The 21,038-nt window shown below is 43.8% G+C and overlaps 1 protein-coding gene across 1 annotated transcript in view; it reads left to right on the plus strand.

Moving 5' to 3' along the window:
- The window catches only part of DOCK2 (dedicator of cytokinesis 2), a 432,741-nt gene that overhangs the window by 55,381 nt on the left and 356,322 nt on the right, over window positions 1-21,038 (plus strand). Inside the window, exons 11-22 of the mRNA XM_028497312.1 lie at window positions 683-758; window positions 2,548-2,624; window positions 3,211-3,336; window positions 4,560-4,684; window positions 10,083-10,181; window positions 11,879-11,951; window positions 12,065-12,168; window positions 13,938-14,121; window positions 14,254-14,351; window positions 16,032-16,121; window positions 17,185-17,285; window positions 18,126-18,260. Of these exons, the coding sequence (XP_028353113.1) occupies window positions 683-758; window positions 2,548-2,624; window positions 3,211-3,336; window positions 4,560-4,684; window positions 10,083-10,181; window positions 11,879-11,951; window positions 12,065-12,168; window positions 13,938-14,121; window positions 14,254-14,351; window positions 16,032-16,121; window positions 17,185-17,285; window positions 18,126-18,260 (1,288 nt within the window). The remainder of the gene's footprint in view (window positions 1-682; window positions 759-2,547; window positions 2,625-3,210; window positions 3,337-4,559; window positions 4,685-10,082; window positions 10,182-11,878; window positions 11,952-12,064; window positions 12,169-13,937; window positions 14,122-14,253; window positions 14,352-16,031; window positions 16,122-17,184; window positions 17,286-18,125; window positions 18,261-21,038) is intronic.

Here is a 21,038-nt window from a genome sequence, read left to right on the forward strand (position 1 = left end):
TTTATCCATTCATCTGTTGCTGGACATTTAGGTTGCTTCCATGTCCTGGCTATTGTAAATAGAGCTGCAATGAACATTTTGGTACATGACTCTTTTTGAATTATGGTTTTCTCAGGGTATATGCCCAGTAGTGGGATTGCTGGGTCGTATGTTTACCTTGGTTTTTTATGGACCTTCAGTGGCTGATTTAAGGAGAAGTTTCAGAGGGGCTAGGATCCCTCTGGAAATGCAGGGTTCAAGGATCCACAGATAACGTGTCTGTGCATATGAGCATGTTTACGAAAAGAGGGGGAATAAGTCTTCAGATCCCACAGAGGGTCACCATGCCTGGGTTTTGTCAGCACAGTAAACATCCAATACAAATATGTCAGATCCAAACCTAATTAATTCCATAAGCTTAATTCCATATGCACGGCTCTGACTCTTTCCTTTTGGCCTCTGCCAAGCCCTGGGTTCTTGGATGCTTCCCTGACTGTTGACCACCCAACCCGGTTTGCCCAGAGGCGTTTGCCAGTTGCTGCCTGTGATGAATCCTTGCTGTCTGTATATTATCTCATGCTGGCTTGCTTGCCTTTTTAGGCTTTCCTGTCCCAGCCTCCTGCCCTACAAGCTCATCCCACTGTTACCCTTTCCTGGGAGCAAGAGGGCTTAAACCATTAATTCATTTCTCTTTTCTTTCTAGTTATGGATATAACAGACATCATCAAGGGGAAAGCAGAGAGTGATGAAGAAAAGCAGCACTTCATCCCTTTTCACCCGTGAGAGATTTCCCATTTCTTTCCATTCTCTGAAACCACATCCTTTCTGATTGAGGGCCACACAAAAGCAGGGTGAACTGATTCCCTGAGTTGATGATAGCCCGGGTAGGACCTCCCAGGAGGAGGGCAGGTTGAGAATGATGGTCTCAGTGCTGAGGCATTCAAAACCAAGCAGCTTATACAAAGAACTATTAAAAATCAACCATAAGAAAATAACCCAATTAAAAAATGGGCCAAAGCCCTTAACAGACACCTTACCAAAGTAGATATACAAATGGCAAATAAGCACATGAAAAGATGTTCCGCATCAAATGTCATCAGGGAAATGCAAATTAAAACAACAGTGAGATAACTACTACATACCCATCAGAGTGGCCAAAATCCAGAACACTAACAACACCAAAATACTGGTGAGGATGTGGAGCAACAGATATTCTTATACATTGCTGGTGGGAATACAAAATGGTACAGCTACTTGGAAGCCAGTTTGTTGGTTTCTTATAAAATTAAACATACTCTCACCATATGATCCAACAATCATGCTTCTTGGTATTTACTCAAAGAAGTTGAAAATATGTCCACACAAAAACCTGCACACAGATGTTTATAGCAGCTTTATCCATAATTGCCCAAACTTGGAAGCAATCAAGATGTCCTTCAGTAGGTGAATGGATAAATAAACAGTGGTACATTCAGGACAATGGAATACCATTCAGAACTAAGAAGAAATGAGCTATTAAGCCACGAAAAGACATGGAGGAACCTTAAATGTATATTACAAGTGAAAGAAGCCAATCTGAGAAGGCTACATACTGTATGATTTCAACTCTATAACATTCTGGAAAAGGCAAAACTATGGAGACAACGAAGAGATGAGTAGTTATCAGGAGTGTAGGAGGGATGGACATATATTATTATATATTTGTCCCAACCTATTGAATGTACACCACCAAGATTGAACCCTTAGATAAACTGTGAATTTGGGGTGAAAAAAGAAAACCAACCAGCTTCTCACCTATTCGTTCGTCAGATGTTATTTATTCAATGGACTTTGACTGAAGGCTGGCAGAGGGCCGGGCGTTGTGCCAGGCATGGGGGGATGAGGTGGGGAACAAGGTCGACGTGGCCCTGTCTTCCTGAAGCTTATGTTTAGATGCAGAATTAAATGAACAAAAGATTAAGTATGACAGGGACCATGAAGCTGTGAAGCAGCAACGTATCAGGAGCATATAACAGGAAATCAGAACCTAATTCTTGTGGGTAGAAATATCCATGACTTTAGAGGAGGGTAGTGAGGAGGTTGAATATCCTTTCCTTGATCTAAAACAAGTTTGAGAAAGCAGGACCCCCAGTTTGAGAACTTTGTCCTCGTTTGTCTAAGGAGGATGGTGTTTTGTTACAGATAATGAGGTCAGTGACTCTAAGTCATGTGATTAGGACTTAGCATGAGTCTTTTTCCACCTTTCCAGCTAAAGCCTTTTCCATCTTGCTGAGCAGATATTCATTTTGAGGGCTTGGGAATCCTTCCTTTTTAAGAGTCTTCCTAGGAATAAAAATGGCCTCTACTTGTAGCATTGGTATTCCCCAAATTTCAGAGCCATGTTGTTTTGTGAAAAAGAGAGATGTGCTTCTTGATGGCAGGTACACTCTCTGAGCTGACATGGGCAGGCTCACTTTTCACCTAAGGTGTATGGAGGGGTTGGGCAGCTTTCTGGAGCTCCTGGAACCACAAGGTAGGGACCCCATGAGGGTACCACGCAAGTATTTTGTGCTCTCTTTTCCTTTCTAGGGTGACAGCTGAGAATGACTTCCTGCACAGCCTGCTGGGCAAAGTCACAGCCTCCAAGGGAGACAGCGGAGGGCAAGGTAGAGTGCCAAAAGGCCAAGTGGGCTGGGCCTGACTTCAGCTTGAGATCCCTTGATTCTGTGGCAAACAGATCAACTCCTAATCCCTGGGAAACATAGCCTTCCCTCCAGACTGACCATTGTGAAGAATGGGGGAGTGTGATCTACAGAGCTGGAAATCTCTAAATGGGAAGCAGAAGGAGGCATGTCCTAGTGCCTGAAGGAAGAAGGGAATTGGTATAGCCTATCTCCTATGTGTCAGGCACTGTGAAATGTTTCCTGGTTCAATTTCATCCTTCCCACGGTCCTGTGAGATAGATGGTATCAAACCCACTTTACGAAGTCTGGGTTTAGAGGGGTGCAATGATTTGACAGAAGCTGACCCTGCTAGAAGTAACCTGTGGGATTTAAGTCGGAGGTGTCTTGCTCCAGAGCCCCTCTGCATCCTGCCTTGCATCCTCCCCTGGGGCTGGGTCACTGCACCTGTGGCCGCTTGTCTCTGCTTCCATGGTCTCCTCCAGAGAGAGACCAAGGGGAGAGATGATGGGAGAGCAAGGCTGAGGGAACACCTTGAAGTTGACTCTTCACCATGAGTGTTCCCTTCCAGGCCTCTGGGTGACCATGAAGATGCTTGTGGGTGACATCATTCAGATCCGCAAGGACTACCCACACCTGGTGGACAGGACCACCGTGGTGGCCAGGAAGCTGGGCTTCCCGGAGATCATCATGCCAGGTTCTTCTTCCCCCCTGGGCGGGGCTGGGGGTGGTCTAGCTAGTGTGATCCATTTTCTTTTTAGAGAGTCAACTACTTCTTTTCTACTGCTTTTCTCTATTTCTCTCTCTGAAGGTAACCACTGAAAACAATTGTTGTATATCCAAAAATCTTCTATGCATTCCCATAATAAACACAAACACATAAATATACACACATGCACCCACCCCCCCACAAATGGGAATCACACTTCATATACTTTATATACCATTACTGATTATACTTTACATAGCGTTCTGCAGCTCACTTTTCACTTAATAATTTATCATGGACATCCTTTCCACTTTACTATACGTGGAATAATTTCACTCCTTCTGGGGTGAATACTGACATTCTCTTAAATTACTAAGCTATTTTTTTTATTACCAAAAGAGTCCACGCTCATTGTAAAATGTCCAAATGGCATGAAAAGATTTAAAGTGAAACCTTAAAAGCTCTCTCAAATCTTTGTCTCCAGGAGTAACCACGATACGTATTTTCCAAATGTGTGTGTAATAAAAGAAAGTAAATGGGACTGCATGATAACACTCTTTTGAAACTTCCCTCTTTGCCTTAAGCTTGAGTCTAGGACTTGTGTCCATAACCACTCTCGCTGACTTACCCCTTCTTTCCACAGTTGCATGGTGGTCCACTGGTGTAATTTATCTATGCCTGCTTTACTGAGACATCAATCCCTGTGCATTCCCCTGTAGGGTTTTCAGCTCTCACCCCCCCATTCCTGAAGACCCTCCACACCCCGTCCCTCACCCCATCCGTGTTCCTCGGACACAGATAGAAAGTCATTCTGTCTGCTTCTGCACAGTAAGAGATCTGCGGAGAGAACCGTCTGTGGTTGTTATTCATGCACTAAGATCAATCCAATTGGAGTTTGCCTTTGCCTTCCCAGAAGGTGTCACTAGAGGATGAAAATTAAATGATTTTTAATGGAGAAAAAAAATACGGCCAGTCGTGACCATCCTACCTCCCTTTTTGCAACTAATTTCCTCCTGTTCCTCCATCCTCTTGTTACCTACTGCTCCAGCCTCCCTGATGAAGTAAAAATGCTTTTCCAAATCGTTCCGATTTTAACTTCATTAACAGACAAGGTGTGGCACTTCCACCAGCTCCCCAACTCCCCGCGCCCTCTAGTCAGTGCCTCTCCTGCTACACAGACTCCAACTGTTGTCTCTCTCCCTGTGCCACAGGGGACGTCAGGAACGACATCTACATCACTCTCTTACAAGGTGACTTTGACAAGTACAACAAGACCACTCAGAGGAATGTGGAAGTGATCATGTGTGTGTGCGCGGAGGATGGCAAAACGCTTCCTGTAAGGGACCCTGCTGTTGCTCTGGGTGACAGGGCTCCCCTAGGGTGCCTCTGTTCATAAAGATTTTCTTTTCCCGTTCCCAATCCGATCCTGCTCTCTAAATGCCAGGTGCCTGCAGGGTGGTGTTGAGTAAGGCGATCTACACCTTTAGAGCTTGCCTGGCGCAGTAGCCCGTAATAAGACCTGGTGTTGTTCTTTCTTTACACCAAAGCAGTTGGCTTTTCAGTGTCTGTCCCTTTCCTTTCATGACCTCTTCTTTTTTTTTGCTTGGCACCTCAGTTTATAGGTTAGCTTTTCACAGTTAAAATGTTCTCATCAAGGGCTTCCCTGGTGGCGCAGTGGTTTAGAGTCCGCCTGCCGATGCAGGGGACAAGGGTTCGTGCCCCGGTCTGGGAAGATCCCACATGCCGCGGAGCGGCTGGGCCCATGAACCATGGCCGCTGAGCCTGCGCGTCCGGAGCCTGTGCTCCACAGTGGGAGAGGCCACAGCAGTGAGAGGCCCGCGTACCACAAAAAAAAAAAAAAAAATGTTCTCATCGAATCCTGAGCTGGTTTATTCAGGCAAAATCCCATGGCAAGAAAAAGGATCAATACAGAGCCTTGGGCTGGTGTGAAGACTCAGGATGTCCTCGAAACAGACATTCCCAACACTTAATCTAACTCCCTAGCACTCACCCAGACATTCTGGTGGAAAGCCTTATCTGTAAATTGGTCTCCAGAGGGCCAGCAGAGTGAATTCAAGAATGCAAAGCATATTGCTATATTTATACAGCATATGTCCTGTACAATATTTGTCATGTGTGTTTACATTTATTTACTTATATTTCCTTTAAGGTTGTCAGCAGTTGTGTCCAGTGTGTGGGAGGGTTTTGCTTCTCAATTTCTCCTTTCAGAGTACTTAGCTGAAAATAAAATCAGCTCTCAGCAGAAGTTTCAGCGTGGGCAGATATTCCTCTTAGGCCGCAGTAGGTGATCAGATAGCACAGGAGGGTAGGGGTGTGAATATTGATAGATCTTCTGCTTTAGCATGGGGGCCTGGAGCTCAGGCAGATTTTGCTACCCTCTACCTACGAATAACTAGCATTCACAGAGGCATTGCTACATGCCAGGCACTGTGATAAGTATGATGCATTACTGTTATTTTCCCCATTTTTACAGAGGGGGAAACTAAACCTTTGTCAAGTGAAACAACTTTCCCAGGGTCATAAAGTTAGTATATGGCAGAGATGGGGTTTGATTTCAGGTTCCAGTTCCTCTTATCAAACACTTCACTCTAATGCCTGTACATTAAAAAAAAATCCTCCAAATATTTCTCATTTAAAAAATGAGGCTAATAACCACTCCCATCAAATTCTGGGAAGATTCGTAATTATTTTTTAAATTTAAAGAAATCATCGCAATTACCTTTTTGTTCGAAAAGACTGGTCCCATTAATTAATATCTAGTTGAGCAAAATCCAGGGATTTACCTTAATCCTCTTTTTGTTGGATTTTGAAACTTTTCTGAAAAATAAAATAAGTAAGAAACACTTTGCTCAAAGAAACACGAAAGAAGAGCAGAGGGTTTTTATCTGAAAGGGAAATTGGGTTTCACAAATGTATAGACCATGCTTTGAAGTCAGTTTTATCCAACTACCTGTTGGAGAACTTTTTAACCTCAGCCTCATTTTTTAAGACACTGATGTGCTTGCCTTCGATGTTGCTGAAGGACAAATTAGAAGGAACAGTTAATGGGAAAGCAGACCTCTTATCTCGTTTCTGAACCATTTGTACTTCCGACTCTGCCATCCTTTCGTGTCAGACCCAACCAGGCTGAACAGACGCACTTATCAAAGATGAATATATAGGCAGGAATTTGGGCACAGAAATGGAGAGGTAACTGTGGGGCACAGTGATAATTTGCAGTTTCATCTATGAGGGAAGTTAGGGGGAGTTCAGTTGACTGACTACTGAAAATTGCTAAGGAAGCCTGTGGGAGGCTTTTCTTTCTCTACTTGCAGAAATAAATATTACTGCCTAATTAAGTGTCAGGCAGCACACTTAAGTGTTCCTGTTTGATGTTGGTGGGAACAGTCCCCTTTAGGGGTATCGATTTCTCCTCCTGCTCCTAGGAAGAGCAGGGTCAGAGGATAGAGTAGGTTAGACTTGTCCTTACCTCACTTTGGGGTCTCAACGACCTTGCTCAGGAGGACCCATAGCAGAGAAGCTAATAGGCTGGGCTCTGAGATCAAACTGACAGACATCAAATCCCACCCTCCTCTCCTATTAGCTGTGTGATCTTGGGCAAGTTTACATGTCTATAAAAGAGAAATAATAATCTCTTCCTTATGAGGTTGCTGTTCATACAAAATGGTAGGTGTAAGGCACCTGGTATGTAGTAAATACTCAGCAACAGGAAGGAGGTAACATTTAGGAAAAGCAGACCAACTGCAGGTTGAAGCCCTGGAAAGGATCTGAGGGGGTCAAACAGACAATCCAGCGGGGATACCTAAAGCAAGTTCAAGAAGTAAAAATGCTCAGATGCCGGGCTGAGAAACCTCTGCTCTTCTGAGACCAGCCAGTTTACAGGGCTGGAGGTAGGGTATGGGGGGCAGTGCTGTGTAGTGGTTAAGACATGACCTCTGGGGCCAGGCATCCAGGCCGAAAGCCCAGCTCAGCCCGGATTAGCAGGATGACCTGGAGCAAATTACATAATCTCTCTACGCCTAGGAGACTCTGTCTGAAAATTAGACCAGCAGTGGCACCTTACTCTTGTGAATACCAACTGAGGTAATTGACATAACAGGTGTTCATTGAAGTTCTCTATTATCAGAAAGGTAGAGCCGTCGCAGGCTTGATTACTGCCTCATGGACACTAACTGGCATCTTCCCATGATAAGACCGACCTTGTCATCCTAAAGCACTTTCTGGCTCTCGAAATGTGTTCATACCCTTGGTGTCATTTATTCCTCAGATGATTCCTACGAGTTAAACAAGACCTGGGTTTGGAGCCTGATTTTTCCTCCTGCTGAAGTGTGTCCACCAAGGCCAAGTCGGCATTAAAGTTTCCAGGCTTCCTTCTACTGACCTGAAGCCAATTAGGGGCTCTCTTTGTTAACGGGGAGCCATGGGGGTGGGCAATGGGGAAAATTGTTGAATGGGTTCACTGGAGACATGCACAAATCTATATTTTCCTGAGAACCGGCCCCGTCCCTGGTCACAATGCTCTTTCTACACACCCAGCGACATTCAGTTTTATCTCTGAAGTGTTGAGAGGGAGGGAGCTGTCTTAGGTCTTTCTCAGAATAATACCGAGTCCGTTTTCTCCAGCTTTAGGCAATCAAAAATTTTCATCATCAAGATAGTTTTGTGGGATTCAGCTGCGTGCTGTACAGCAGCTTTACTTTCAGCAGAGATACATGTGTATTTTCAGTTTTTATAAGCTATGTGGGATTTAGCTGAGCTACAGAAATGCTAAGCCCATCATTACCACTAGATATAAATCTTAGGAGGCTGGAAGGCATCTAGGTTGTTACAGAGGGAACACTGGGCAAAGAGTTAGAGGGTCTGAGATGTAGTCCGGGCGTTGGTACCTTTTGGGACAAGTGACGTAACCTCTCAGGGTCTCGGTTTACTCAGTTTTGAAATGGGGATAATGACGGTAATCATGAGAGGTGGTTGTGAGGATTGAATTAAGTGAGGCAGTTCGTGTAAAGGGCTTAGCATAATGCTGGGCACAAAGCGCTCTCTAAATGGTTAGGACAACTTTGGAAGCATGTTTTTAGTTCAGCATCTCAAGAAGTTCTGAGAGGCTCCATACCATTGAAAATTAAGAGAGTTGTATGTCTTCCCTCATTTGCAGTTCCCTGGTTGTCCTTGTTTTTTCAGAGATAAGTTTTGAAAGGATGCTGTAGCCTTATTTTCAGATGGGTTTGATCTGGCCATATGTAGCATCAGTCAGTATTGAAACTGAACTCATTCTTTCCCTATAGCTCAGAAGTACAGAGGGACAGAATTATCCTTCCCACACCTTAGCATGCTTTCCCAGGGGCCCAGAGTGGCCAGCTTTGGTCCTTCAGCCTGGTGGGGAATCCACTGGAGAATCTGATGTAATCTAGTGAGAGTCATATGGATTCTCTCACCATAAAAGTGCCCAGAGGCACACAGTTTTGTAGTTTGGGGGCTTGGGGCTGCAAAACCAATCCTCATGTCCCCAGATCTCTGAAGACTTGAGGTTGAAATCTCTTGTTCTGGTATAAAAACCGAACTTAGGCCCCTTCTGAGTGATCTTGTTCTGGGGCCAAACAACTGGAATGAACACAGAGATAGAATTAGGGGTTGGCATACTCTATTGCAAGGTAATTCTTTGTTACTCTGAGGGTGATTTTTTTAAGAATAAATACCCTATGTAGGTATGCTTGCTCTGTGCTCACTCTCTCTCAGAATGTCCTTCCTGTGCTCAAAGCCAACTTGGAACCTTTCTTCAAGATCTTCAACTGTCATCACCTCCAAGAAACATTCCCCGAGTCTTCAGGGGACACTGAAGTGTCCTTTCTCTGTGCTCCATAGTATTATACAGTCAGCCCTCTGTACCTGCAGGTTCTGCATCTGCAGATGCAGAAGTTCGACTGTACTATACTGTTTACACTGTTTTATATAAGGGACGTGAGCATCTGTGGATTTTTTTTTTTTTTTAAATCAGTGGTGGGGAAGGGAGGGCCCTGGAACCAAGCCCCTGTGGATACCAAGGGACAACTGGATACATATATCTGTCATCACTTCACATTGCCTAGTGATTTGTCTGCTCATATAATGATTCCTACACCACACTGTGAACCCTCAGGTCAGGTTTACTCTCTGACTCATGCCCGTATCCCAGTGCTTAGCACGGGCCTGGTACCTGGAAGATGCTCCCTAACTGTGGGCTCCTTTAGCCCCCTCTGCCCATGTGTCTGTCTGAAACCCAAGCTCCCTCCCCTTGCCCAGCTCCCGCCAGCACCTGGGTGTGTTAGCATCAGAAATCCATCAGAACGGGCTGCTGCTTGGCTAATCTGAGCCTGTTTGGTAACTTTGTGCAATTCAGATGTAGGAAACAAATAGAACTAATAAGACTGGCAGCACGCAGCAACTCCAAGGCTGGTTACCATTGACAATAGGGCAGCCACGTCAGCTCCTACTATGCTCCAGTGGTTTCCAGAATACAAGTAATAGAATTTCTATAGTTAAGCAGCTGTCGCTCCCAGGGCCGGGCACGTTCATGTATAAATCCGTAATGTAGAAGGGTACCTGGCAGAAGGCTTAAAGAAGGCAGGGTTATCCCAGGCCCTGTGGCCAGCCTTGGCCTCGGGACCAAAATTTGCCCAAGCATAGAAAATGGCAATTCTATAGTGTTTTCTCTCTTTCCATTTTTCTTGGGTCAGAATGCAATTTGCGTGGGAGCTGGGGACAAACCTATGAATGAATATCGGTCCGTCGTGTACTATCAAGTCAAACAGCCACGGTGGATGGAAACAGTCAAGGTAATAAAAATAATAATGATGATGATAATAGTTGGGGGGCCCTAAGCCTCCCTAAGATCTGAAACAGTAGCCTAGCATGTCTCTGGTGGTGTGTCAGGCAGTGGAAATAGTGACCCAGTGGGCGACCGCCCGGTTCTCTCGATCACCCTTCACCGGCCCAACAGCTAGCCAGCATGGCATTGTCAGATGATCTTGTGGACTGTGCCCAAGCCATCAAGTTGTGTCGTTCTACTCAGCAGTGAGGAGTGACAGAGCTTGGGAGCAAATGTGAGGCTAATAAAAAGCTATTTAATGCCTGGTAGATACCCTGTTGGGAGGGTACCTCAGATGGAAGTGGCATTAACCACAAGTATTTGCATTACCAGATTGTCACACTAAAGCAGAAGGGAATATCATGCATTGGAAGTAGAGTTTGGAATTAATTCAGTGGACAGTGAAGCTTGATCACAGCTTCAAATGTCTCTGCCTTGTAATTAATAGCAGTCTTTACTCACTCTGTGCTCTGAATCCAAACTGAAGATATTCATAAGACTTCTCTTTCAGAGGTAGCTCTTCAAACCTCAGTGGTTTGTGCCTTCTCAGCTATATTCCTGTTTTCCTCAGTGGGTCTCCCTGTACTCACTCTCTTAAAAGTGATGACCTACCCAACTTTGGGGTCAGAGAGCTGTTGGACCAGGTTATTTTCTCTTCTCTGTGCTCTCTTGTACGCCAGTTATATCTCTTTGCTAGCCCTCATCACATGGTGATAATTATGCGTTGCCCTGTGTGGGCCATGAGCTCTTTGAGTGGGACTCTGCCTTACGTCAGCATGGCCATTGCTTCACATGATTGTAGCTTATAGTATTGATTCAATGTGCAGTGAAAGAATGAATTGGACAACAGCTGCCCATGTGACTCTCAGTTCTTGTGCTCTGAGACACACAAACCAGTGGTGGACCTCTTTGGGCTCAAATTTCATTTTCTGGAGCAGAAAGTATCCACAGAAAATCTGAGTGGTTTTCTCACAGGTAGCTAAGCTTCTCTGTCTGGGCCTGAATTGTATAATACAGGGATTGCTGTGGGGCTTTGGGAGGTGGGATAGTCCAGAGACAGGCCAAAAGCACCTCAGTCAAGGGTACAGCAGACCACTCACTGGACAGTGAAACTGGGTGACCAAGGGGTGATTGTCTTGGCCCAGTGTCCTTGGAGGAAAAACCAAAGATGGGAATGAGGCCTAGGATTTTCCCGAATGTGATTGGATTCAAGCATTTTTATTAATTTACATAAATGACAGTCCCCCAGCAAGCCCCCTAATGGGCACTGTTAATTTTCTAAGCCCTGCTGCAACTGCCCAGACTCCTGAAGTTTGTAAGGAAAATGTGCATTGTGCAGTGTGCAATGCATTAAATCCTGCGCTAAAGTTATGTGACTTTTATATCAATTTGGGGAGATTCATTTTCCCTCACTATAATTTACAGATCTCTTTTCATTGGCTGGGAATGCAATTTGCCAAATGGATTACATTTGGTACTTTATTTTCTCTTCATAGCCAGTTCTTAGGTAATGTATTTACAGTTCATCAGGCTTGATGGCTGGGTAATAAATCAGCACGCAGCACTCTAAGTTAAATGGTCAGGCTGCCCTTTGCGGGGGTCGGGGTGGAGTGGGGAGGGCCCTTTAACTCATTGTCTCCTGAGCTCTGGTTTCTGCCTACCGAGGTGGCCGTCCCTATTGAAGACATGCAGAGGATCCACCTGCGATTCATGTTTCGACATCGGTCATCCCAGGAATGTGAGTACCCAACCAAATGGCGTCTCTGCAAAACCCCTAAGGGGAGAGGGGTGGGATCATTGGGTGGCCCAAGTATCATTTTTTTTCCCTGACCTCAGCAATGCTCTTTTCAGCTAAGGATAAAGGAGAAAAGAACTTTGCCACGTCCTATGTGAAGTTGATGAAGGAAGATGGGACCACTCTGCATGACGGATGCCACGACTTGGTTGTCCTAAAGGTACCATGAGCTGGGATTAACTCTGCAGTGGGGAGCATGCAGGGGAGGTGAAAGGGAGATGGCAGGACGGCTTGGTAATTAAGAGCAGGGACCCCAGAGTCACACACATAGGGGCTTCCCAGCTGTGAGGCCTTGGACGAAGTCTTAACTTCTCTGGGCCTCTGTGTCCTCACCTATGAGCCCTCAGTGAGTAATTGTGAGGATTATATGAGTCAGTGCATGTAAACATGACATTGATGGGTACATGGAATTCTCAGTCAATGGAAGGTTATTGTTACATACAGAGTGGGCTTTGACTCTGTTAAGACACCTGTGGGATGTACAGAAGACCAGCAAGAAATATTTGAGAGATTCCTCACTGTGGCTAATGGAAAAAATATCACAATTTAGGGTCCCGATCCTGCTGTTGACTAAATTGGAGTCATCTCACATGTCTTGCTGAGTCTCAGTTTCCTTTTCCTTAAGGGGTGATGGCCATGTTTATGATCATAAGATGACCCACGCAAAAGGACCATGTAAAAGAGTATAGATGGCAGCTGCTGTTATTTTTACGTCATGAGTCTTGCACTGTTCTCTAGAAGTGGGGAAGTATTTTCCTGATCTTATATGCATGCTTTCCCACAACCACTCCTGTGACAGTGGTGGGTCTCTAGCTAGCCCCTGGCTGGAGGCAAAGGGTATGGCTGTGAAATAGGGCAAGCCTAAGTGGTCAGCACAGAGATCAAACCCTTGCCTTTGACTTTCTCAGCATTGGAGGTTGGAGTTGCCCTTTTGCCTGTGGTCTGCATGGCCAACACAGCCTCATCAAAGCTTCATAACATGGTACTCTTCTCTGAGTCTCTTTGGCTTTTCCAGAACACCCCTTTTCCTTCTGTACAGGCTCTGTTTTCTCATATTTGACACATCAAGGTAGTTCTTGGTTTAAAAGATTGTGAACTCATTGGGGGCAGAGTTCCAGTTGCAGTCAGTTTTCAATTTAGTCACCCTCCTTAAGCCTCAGTTTCCTCATCTGTAAACTGTAAAGATGATAACAGTATCCACAACAATAACAATTGTTGTGAGGCTTAAATGACATGAACTAAGGCATATAAAGCACTTAGTGCAGCATCTAGTGCGGAGTAAGGGCTCAGTAAATGCTGACTGCTGTAATGCCTACCTCTAGTCATTCATTTCAGCATGCCAAGGGACTTGTGTGTCTGTCATTTTACTAAGTGTTCTTTATGCATTATGCCATCTAGTCTGCTCCAGATTTCTAGAAGTAGGTAATATGATTAATTCTCAGTTTAATCATGAGAAGAACGAGACACAGAGAGACCAAGGAATGTATACCAAATGACACAGGCATGTGAATGGTAGAAGAGGGTCTAAATACCATCACTTTCAGAATCTAGTGCCTTTGCTGTTAACTTCTTCTTTAAGCTGATTTCTTATCCTGCTGGTGGGCTTGTTTGTGTTAAGATCTTATAAAACTTAGAATGAATTAAAATATCCTGTTTGGGAATCTTCAGTTCCCTCTGTGCCATTAATGAAGTGCACAGAGCCTTCAGGTGGTTGATCAACCCCTTTCCCATTAACGTAACCTTGGGTTCTCGCCTATTGTGTGGAAAAACAGCCCTGCCTTACCAGCTGATGTTCACTGCTCCTCTTATGATGTCCCTCACTGTTTCTGATCCTCTCTACCTACAGTGTGTAATCTGGCCACTGCAAACTCTGTGTAGCATTGGGTGCATACCCTTGGCTTGGGGAAGTAACCAAGGTGTTGTTTCCAGGGGGACAGCAAGAAGATGGAGGATGCCAGTGCTTACCTGACTCTTCCTTCTTACCGACACCATGTGGAAAACAAGGGGACTACCTTGAGTCGAAGCTCCAGCAGTGTCGGGGGGCTCTCTGTCAGCTCCCGGGATGTATTCTCCATTTCTACGCTGGTGTGCTCCACAAAGCTCACCCAGAATGGTATCGGAAGCGTTGATAGCTGTGTGTGTGTGTGTGTGTGTGTGTGTTTATGTGTGGGCAGGCCAGGGGAGGTCCTGATACGGACATTTTAGGCCAGTAATAGTAATTCTGCTTGTCTGGACTCTATTTTAGTGGGTTTGCTGGGTTTGCTGAAGTGGCGTATGAAGCCACAACTGCTACAGGAGAATTTAGAAAAATTGAAGATTGTCGATGGAGAAGAAGTAGTAAAGGTCAGTGGGGCTTCATTTTGCCTGTATTCATCCACCAGTGACAGAGCTTTAAATCATGGGTGGCTTCAGGGAAGAGATGAAGTGCTGAGGGAGATAGGACAACTTTGCTTCTGACAATGGGATACAGTGTCCCAAGTCGGCATTAGAAGCCCTTATTGGTCAATCTGGGGCATGATACGGTTCAGTGATGCTGAATCTTGAGCAGGAGAAAAGTATGGTTGTGCTCAGTCTCTGGAAATAGATCAACTTTGGTGTAGATCCCAGTTCAACTGCTTGCCAACTTTATGTGATAGTATTATCAATATGACATATTTTGCAGGGTTGTGAGCATTCAAGATGATAAATAGTTAAAAATTACTCAGCAAGTCTCTTACACATAATGCACAATAATTGAAATAACGCATATGAAATTGTACAAAGTTCAACAAATAGTAACTATTATTTATTTTTGTTGTTGTAAGTTGCTATAGTAGTATGATCTCTTAGTATTATCTACATGTTGTTGTTAGAAATAAAAAGTATTCTTGGTTTCTGCTGCTTCGAGAATGTTATGTATTAAACATGAGAAAAGGAAAGACATCAGCGCTCACATTTTAGGTGAAACAAGCAGAAAACAATGCAAATGTCAGATGTATTGTTGTGTCCACATGGTGGTGGAGAATATAGTGTCTGAAGTGCAGATCTAATGAAAGCAACTGTCTCTCCAGCACTATGAATTGGGACAAGTGTTTCCCAGAGGTCCTGGTGATCTTGTTTCCATTGGGAACCTGGTATAGCTAGAAACTCTGAGATTGAATATCTTTATGTAGCAGCTCTGTGTTTCGACTATAGGAAATATTGACCCATCTCTTAGGAGGGAGGGGTATCAAATTTTAGTTAATTGCCCATACACGGAGAAGCAGTGGTCGAATTTCCGGATCAGTGCTTTAACTGTGTACTGTTGACCCACCTACCTGGTTCAACAATGGCAGGGAAATTCCCCAGACATCCTTTTATAAGGCCTGTCACCTTTGGCCGCCTGGAAAAGTCATCTGAAAGGGCATTCTGTTGTCTCCCTTTTGCATTCTTTTTTTTTTTTTTAGAAAAAAATTATTATTGATGTATACTCTACATATAGTAATAACATATGTACGGAGCACTTATCTAAAGAGTACAGTTCAGTGTATTTTTACACATGTATACAACTGTCTACCCACCACCTAGGTCAAGGTACAGAACATTTTTATCATTGCAGTGGGTTCCCTCTTACCCCTTCTCTGTCACTAACCTATTCGGGGGTAACCACTAAGCTCACTACCATCATTATAGATGGGGTTTTTGCCTGTTCTTGAATTTCATAAAAAGAGAGTGATAATGAATAAACATTTCTGTGTCTGACTTATCTTACCCTGCACAATGCTCACAAGAGTTATATTCATCATTCCACGTTGAAGTAGTTTGCTCTTTTTTTATTGCTGTGGAGTATTCTATAATGTGAAAATGCCACCCTCTGCTTATCCACTCTGCTGAAGATGGACAGCTGGGTTGCTCCAAGTTCTGGCTCTTGTGAGTAAAGTACCTGGCCCTCCTGAACATGGCACATGGTGGATGTGTGCCCTCGTTCTCTTGGGTAAACACTGATGAGTGGGACTGCTGGGTCACCTACACTCTTTCTTACAAGACCTTCATTATTTTGCCCAGTTTCTCCAGGATACTCTGGATGCCCTCTTCAACATCATGATGGAACATTCTCAAAGTAATGAGTATGACATCCTCGTCTTTGATGCTTTGGTAAGAGAGAGGGGGCCAGTGTTTAGTGACATTGGGCATTAACGTGTGTCTCACTGTGAGAACACAGAGAACTTAAGGCCCACATGGCCCTTTTCATGAATTTTTTGGAGGCATTGTAACATTTGGCAACCAGACCAATGAACGAGTTGCTGTTTCCCTTCGTCTGCTTCGAGTTCATTTGAAAGCATGGGCAGGGTGATTAAAAGGGGAGTGTTTAAGTGCTGATGGTGGATTGGCCCTGGTTCAAAGTACATGAAGCTGGATGCCGTGAATAGTCGCTTTGGCTTTCCATGAATGCGGGGAGTGAGTCCTTGGCCAGGTTGTAAAGCACCCCAAATGTTTCCTACCTCTTTTTTTACCTTCTTCCTGCTCAGTCTCCAACTCAGCAGTTGTTACACTCCTCCTGCCCACCCAGAACATTTTAGAGTGGGTGGTACACCAGCCTGATCTGTCTCCTTTCCACCTTTCGAAATGGTCTGTTCTTCCTCTTGTGGTCCCAACTCACATCTTCTCAATGTCATGTCAAAATAAACATTAAAAAAAAAATCTGCATTAAGGTATCAGTGACCAATAAAGTATGAAGGTGTCAACCCTTTGTGTCAGTGACATTTACATTTTTAAAGAGCTTACTTGGAGACAACTGTGACTTAATCCAGTGCTTCCCAAGAGGGCCTCCTAGAAAGCTGTGTCTAAGGAAAAATGCTTCCTGACAAAAAGATCCTTTGATTAAAGAACTTAGGGGAGTGCTGACCATTGCATGACTCTCTTGGAGATTTACAATGCACATAAGCATATGGAAGACTCTGATAAGGCCTGCAATAAAGAAGGCAGTCTAAGGTTGATAACTTGAGATTTCTCAAGCTTATCTGACCGTGAAACCCTGTAGCATACTTCATGAAATACTTTTGAGGAGAGGTACTACCTTAATGAAAAGGACTGAAGCTATATTAGTGACCTAATTCCTGGGCAAAAGAATTTGATAGGGATTCAGTTATGCCATGTGAATACAGCTTCCTGTCCTGGGTCTGCCCACAAAACACTGATTCCTTGCTTCTTCCTCAAGATCTACATAATAGGACTCATTGCTGACCGGAAATTCCAGCATTTCAACACCGTTCTGGAGGCTTACATTCAACAGCATTTCAGTGCTACCCTAGCTTACAAGTAAGTAACTGTGTACTTCCTACTTGCCCTGCCAGGATGCCTAGGTCACAGAAATTTGAGTAGTTTCTTTTTGTCGCCAGCCTGTGTGAGTTCTACCTTTTTTGACAAAACCCAATCTGGCTGTGTTATTTGGATTAAATAAAAATATGCAGACTCATAGGTTGATATGAATACTTTATGGTGGCAGAAGTACATGGAAGTGTTTGCTCGTTCATTCATTCATTTAGTCAGTCAGTCAGCTATCATTTATTGAACAGCTACTTGTGATACACACTGGGATTCAAAGGCTAGAGAGAAGGAAGTGAATAGGACAAGTAGCTCAGTACAGCCTGTGTATAGAGAACTGAGGGTTAGAGATCAGAGATGATGCTGGAAAAGTTGATGGCGGCCCGTTTGTGAAGGGACCTGGAAAAGCAGGCCAAGTAGTTCGAAGTCTACCCTGCTGGTAATAAAGAAACATGGTAAGTTTCCAGGCAACGGAGTTCCATGATATTACAAGAACATTTTCTGTGGGAAGAAAAAGCTGAAAAGAACATTATCACCACTATCATCCCCCCTCACATCCTCACTGTGACTAGTTTTCCCAGTCAAAAGATTTTTTTCTCACTACTTTTTTCTTTGCTGGCTTTTTATGGACAGGAAATACTTATTCACTCCCTGTATGAAACATATATTTTTAGGCAGAGTTATTTTTATGGTGTAAGTGACTAAGTGAGCTCTAACTCACTTAGAGCATCACCTCTAACCTTTGATTGAATGCCTTATAATTTAGTAAACAAACTAATTACCATGCTGTGGGCTGAAAAGAGATGTATTTTGAAAATATAATCCCTTATTCAGGAAATTGATGATGGTGCTGAAGACTTACTTGGATACCTCCAGCAGAGGAGAGCAATGTGAGCCAATTTTAAGAACGCTGAAAGCTTTGGAATATGTGTTCAAGTTCATTGTTCGGTCAAGAACATTATTTTCACAGTGAGTACTAGTTATGTAAGAGTGATTGATTAGCTCTGCAATTCCTCTGGGGTACAGCAGTATTTGTGCCATTGGAGAAACTCTTTTACAAAATTATAACCAGCTGCTGATTAAAAACAGCTTAAAAATCCAACTTAGAGAGTTATGAATAGGTAATAATTGTTCCAAGTTCATTTGGGGAAAAAAAGAAGACATCTTCATATGTTGAAGAGTTATGTCTCCTCCAGTGACTATGATTTGTGATTTGAGGCTCTTCTGCCTTTCATCTAACATTCTTCATTTGATTTGAGATATGGTGAAAACCTTCCAGGAATCTATATTCCATGGGGATGGGGAAGGAGAACTCAGAGAATTTGACATTTATTTGGCTCTACGAGGATGCACATGACAGATGAGCGGGTATTTGCAGCTGATCCGCCTGTCCGTGAAATCCTAGTGGCCAAAAAGTGAGCTGACACGTTAGAGCACCTAAGAGATTTGATATTCGATGGTCAGCATCACGGAGGTTAGCTACCCGTTTAAAAGGCTTTAGAGGTGGAGTCATTCCAATGCAACCTGCAAAATAACAATTTATGTGTCTCCTGGCTACAAGGCACAGTTAGGCAGGGAATTGGTCGTGTGTGTGACCAGGTTGGTTGTGTGTGATGGGAAATAAGAAGAAGCATACAGGAAATGTATTGTCCGGATTCTTAACGGTGCAAAGGAAGAGCATGCAACTCAAGCTGACTTGGGGAAATAGGACTTTATTTTATTTCGCATTATTGAAAAATCTTGGGGGTACTTGGCCTTCGGTACGGCTGGATCCAGATGCTTAGTGTCATTTGGATAGTCTCTGCCTCTCTAGATCTTGGCTCTGCTTTCCTTTTGTTGGCTGCCTTCTGAGGCAAGTTTTCCAATGGGGAAGCCACTGGGAAACTCAGATTCATATTCTACTAGCTTAAGCAACTCTAGGTTCCCTGTTGTTCGACCAAAATCCTATGCCAAGAACTATCTTGGGTCATGTGCTAAGGTCTTAAACAGTGTGACCAGGAGAATGAATATGCAGATTGTGTACTTATGGTCACATGTTCACCTCTGGAGCCATGGGTCAGGTCAGCAACTTATGGTATGAACTTGTTTACTTGAAGGGATGGTTTCTCCAAAAAAAAAAGTAGAAGTCCGTAAATCATCATTCTGATCAAGACATTGGGTGAGTTATGAAAGCTTCATACTCAAAGGCAGCTGAAATGGGTAATTATTTGAGATTCTCCTTGGTAGGAGAATTCTTTGATAATTCAGTTGATGAATAGAAAGAGATGAGTGTCTTGAACCATGTCACAAAACGTATGTCACTTAGGCTATTCTAAAAGTGAAATATCTGTTTCGATTCCTCTCTTTTGTCGGATAGTCAAGGCAGAGACTGTGTATTGAAGTCTTAGGGGTATTCTTGAACTTGAAAGAATATTTGAAAACCAGTAAGAGACAATTATGGGTCTTCCTAAGAGTTGAACTCTTGGAGAGGTTCAAGGATTCAAGCGTTGTAATTCCAGATTAGGCAATGATATCTTATCCCATCTCCAAGCGAGAACTTCAGATCTATAAGAACATATCTTTTCCATGTATCATATCTTATGCCTCAGTTTGTCCTTTTAATTTATTTCTCTTCCCTCCCTCCCCCCATTCCTTATTTCTTTCCTTCCTCCCTCCCTACCTCCCTCCCTCTCTTCCTTTCCTTCCTTCCTTCCTTCCTCCTTGTCTTACCTCTCTTAGTCTTCGTCTTTTTCCTCCACTGGAACAAAGACCATTTGTACATCTGCTTTCTTCTTTTCTACCTGAAGGCATGTCATCTTGCAGAGCCCCCAGCTCTTCATTCAGTATAAATTCAGTGCTGCTGGAACTCTAAGTGAGTTTTGGCTTCTTAAGGAGTGGGATAATCTGTTATTCTCTTGTGTACCCCCAGCATAGCATATATAGAACATCACTGACACTCAGAAATGCTTGTTGGATGAAGTGCATTCTGGGGGCTAGGAGAAGCCATTTGGTCAGAGGAGATGTCTCGAAGGTAATCCAGACATAATCTTGAATCCTTTCTCATGATCAGAAATATAGGCTGACCTGCAAGGAGTGTCTAGGACCTCATGCCGAGGGAAGGTAGTAGGTCTTGCTCATTCTAGAATCCTTCACAATGGGTTCTCTTCAGTGGAGCCTCAGGGACATTGGGAAGTGATGGTAGTATTTCCCCAAACTAGAAGGGCATTTTACTTGGGAATGGAAGATAGGCGTTTCAGTGCTTTGAGATTTCTAAGCCAGCTGGTGGGAAATTGTAATATAATTATTGCTTTGGGAGCTTATTGTGTCTGGTATTGTGTTTCCGTTTCCTGTTATTCCTTTGTCTTTCCTTGTGTGCATAGTTTCAGCTGATCCAGCTCCCATTAATTGTTCCCTGCCATTTTTTCTTTGGGCATGCTGCACATGAGCATTTACAAGGGCTAGGGATTTTCCTGTATCAATACACAGTTGGGTAAGAGAGGAAGAAAACTTGTTGAGAAGGATTGGAACTTTTTTTTTTTAACATCTTTTTTGGAGTATGATTGCTTTACAATGGCGTGCTAGTTTCTGCTATATAACAAAGTGAATCAGCTACACGTATACATGTATCCCCATATCCCCTCCCTCTTGCGTCTCCATCCCACCCTCCCTATCCCACCCCTCTAGGTGGTCACAGAGCACCGAGCTGATCTCCCTGTGCTATGCGGCTGCTTCCCACTAGCTATCTGTTTTACATTTGGTAGTGTATAT

The sequence above is a fragment of the Physeter macrocephalus genome, chromosome 2 (genome assembly GCF_002837175.3).
Source record: "Physeter macrocephalus isolate SW-GA chromosome 2, ASM283717v5, whole genome shotgun sequence".
NCBI lineage: Eukaryota > Metazoa > Chordata > Mammalia > Artiodactyla > Physeteridae > Physeter > Physeter macrocephalus.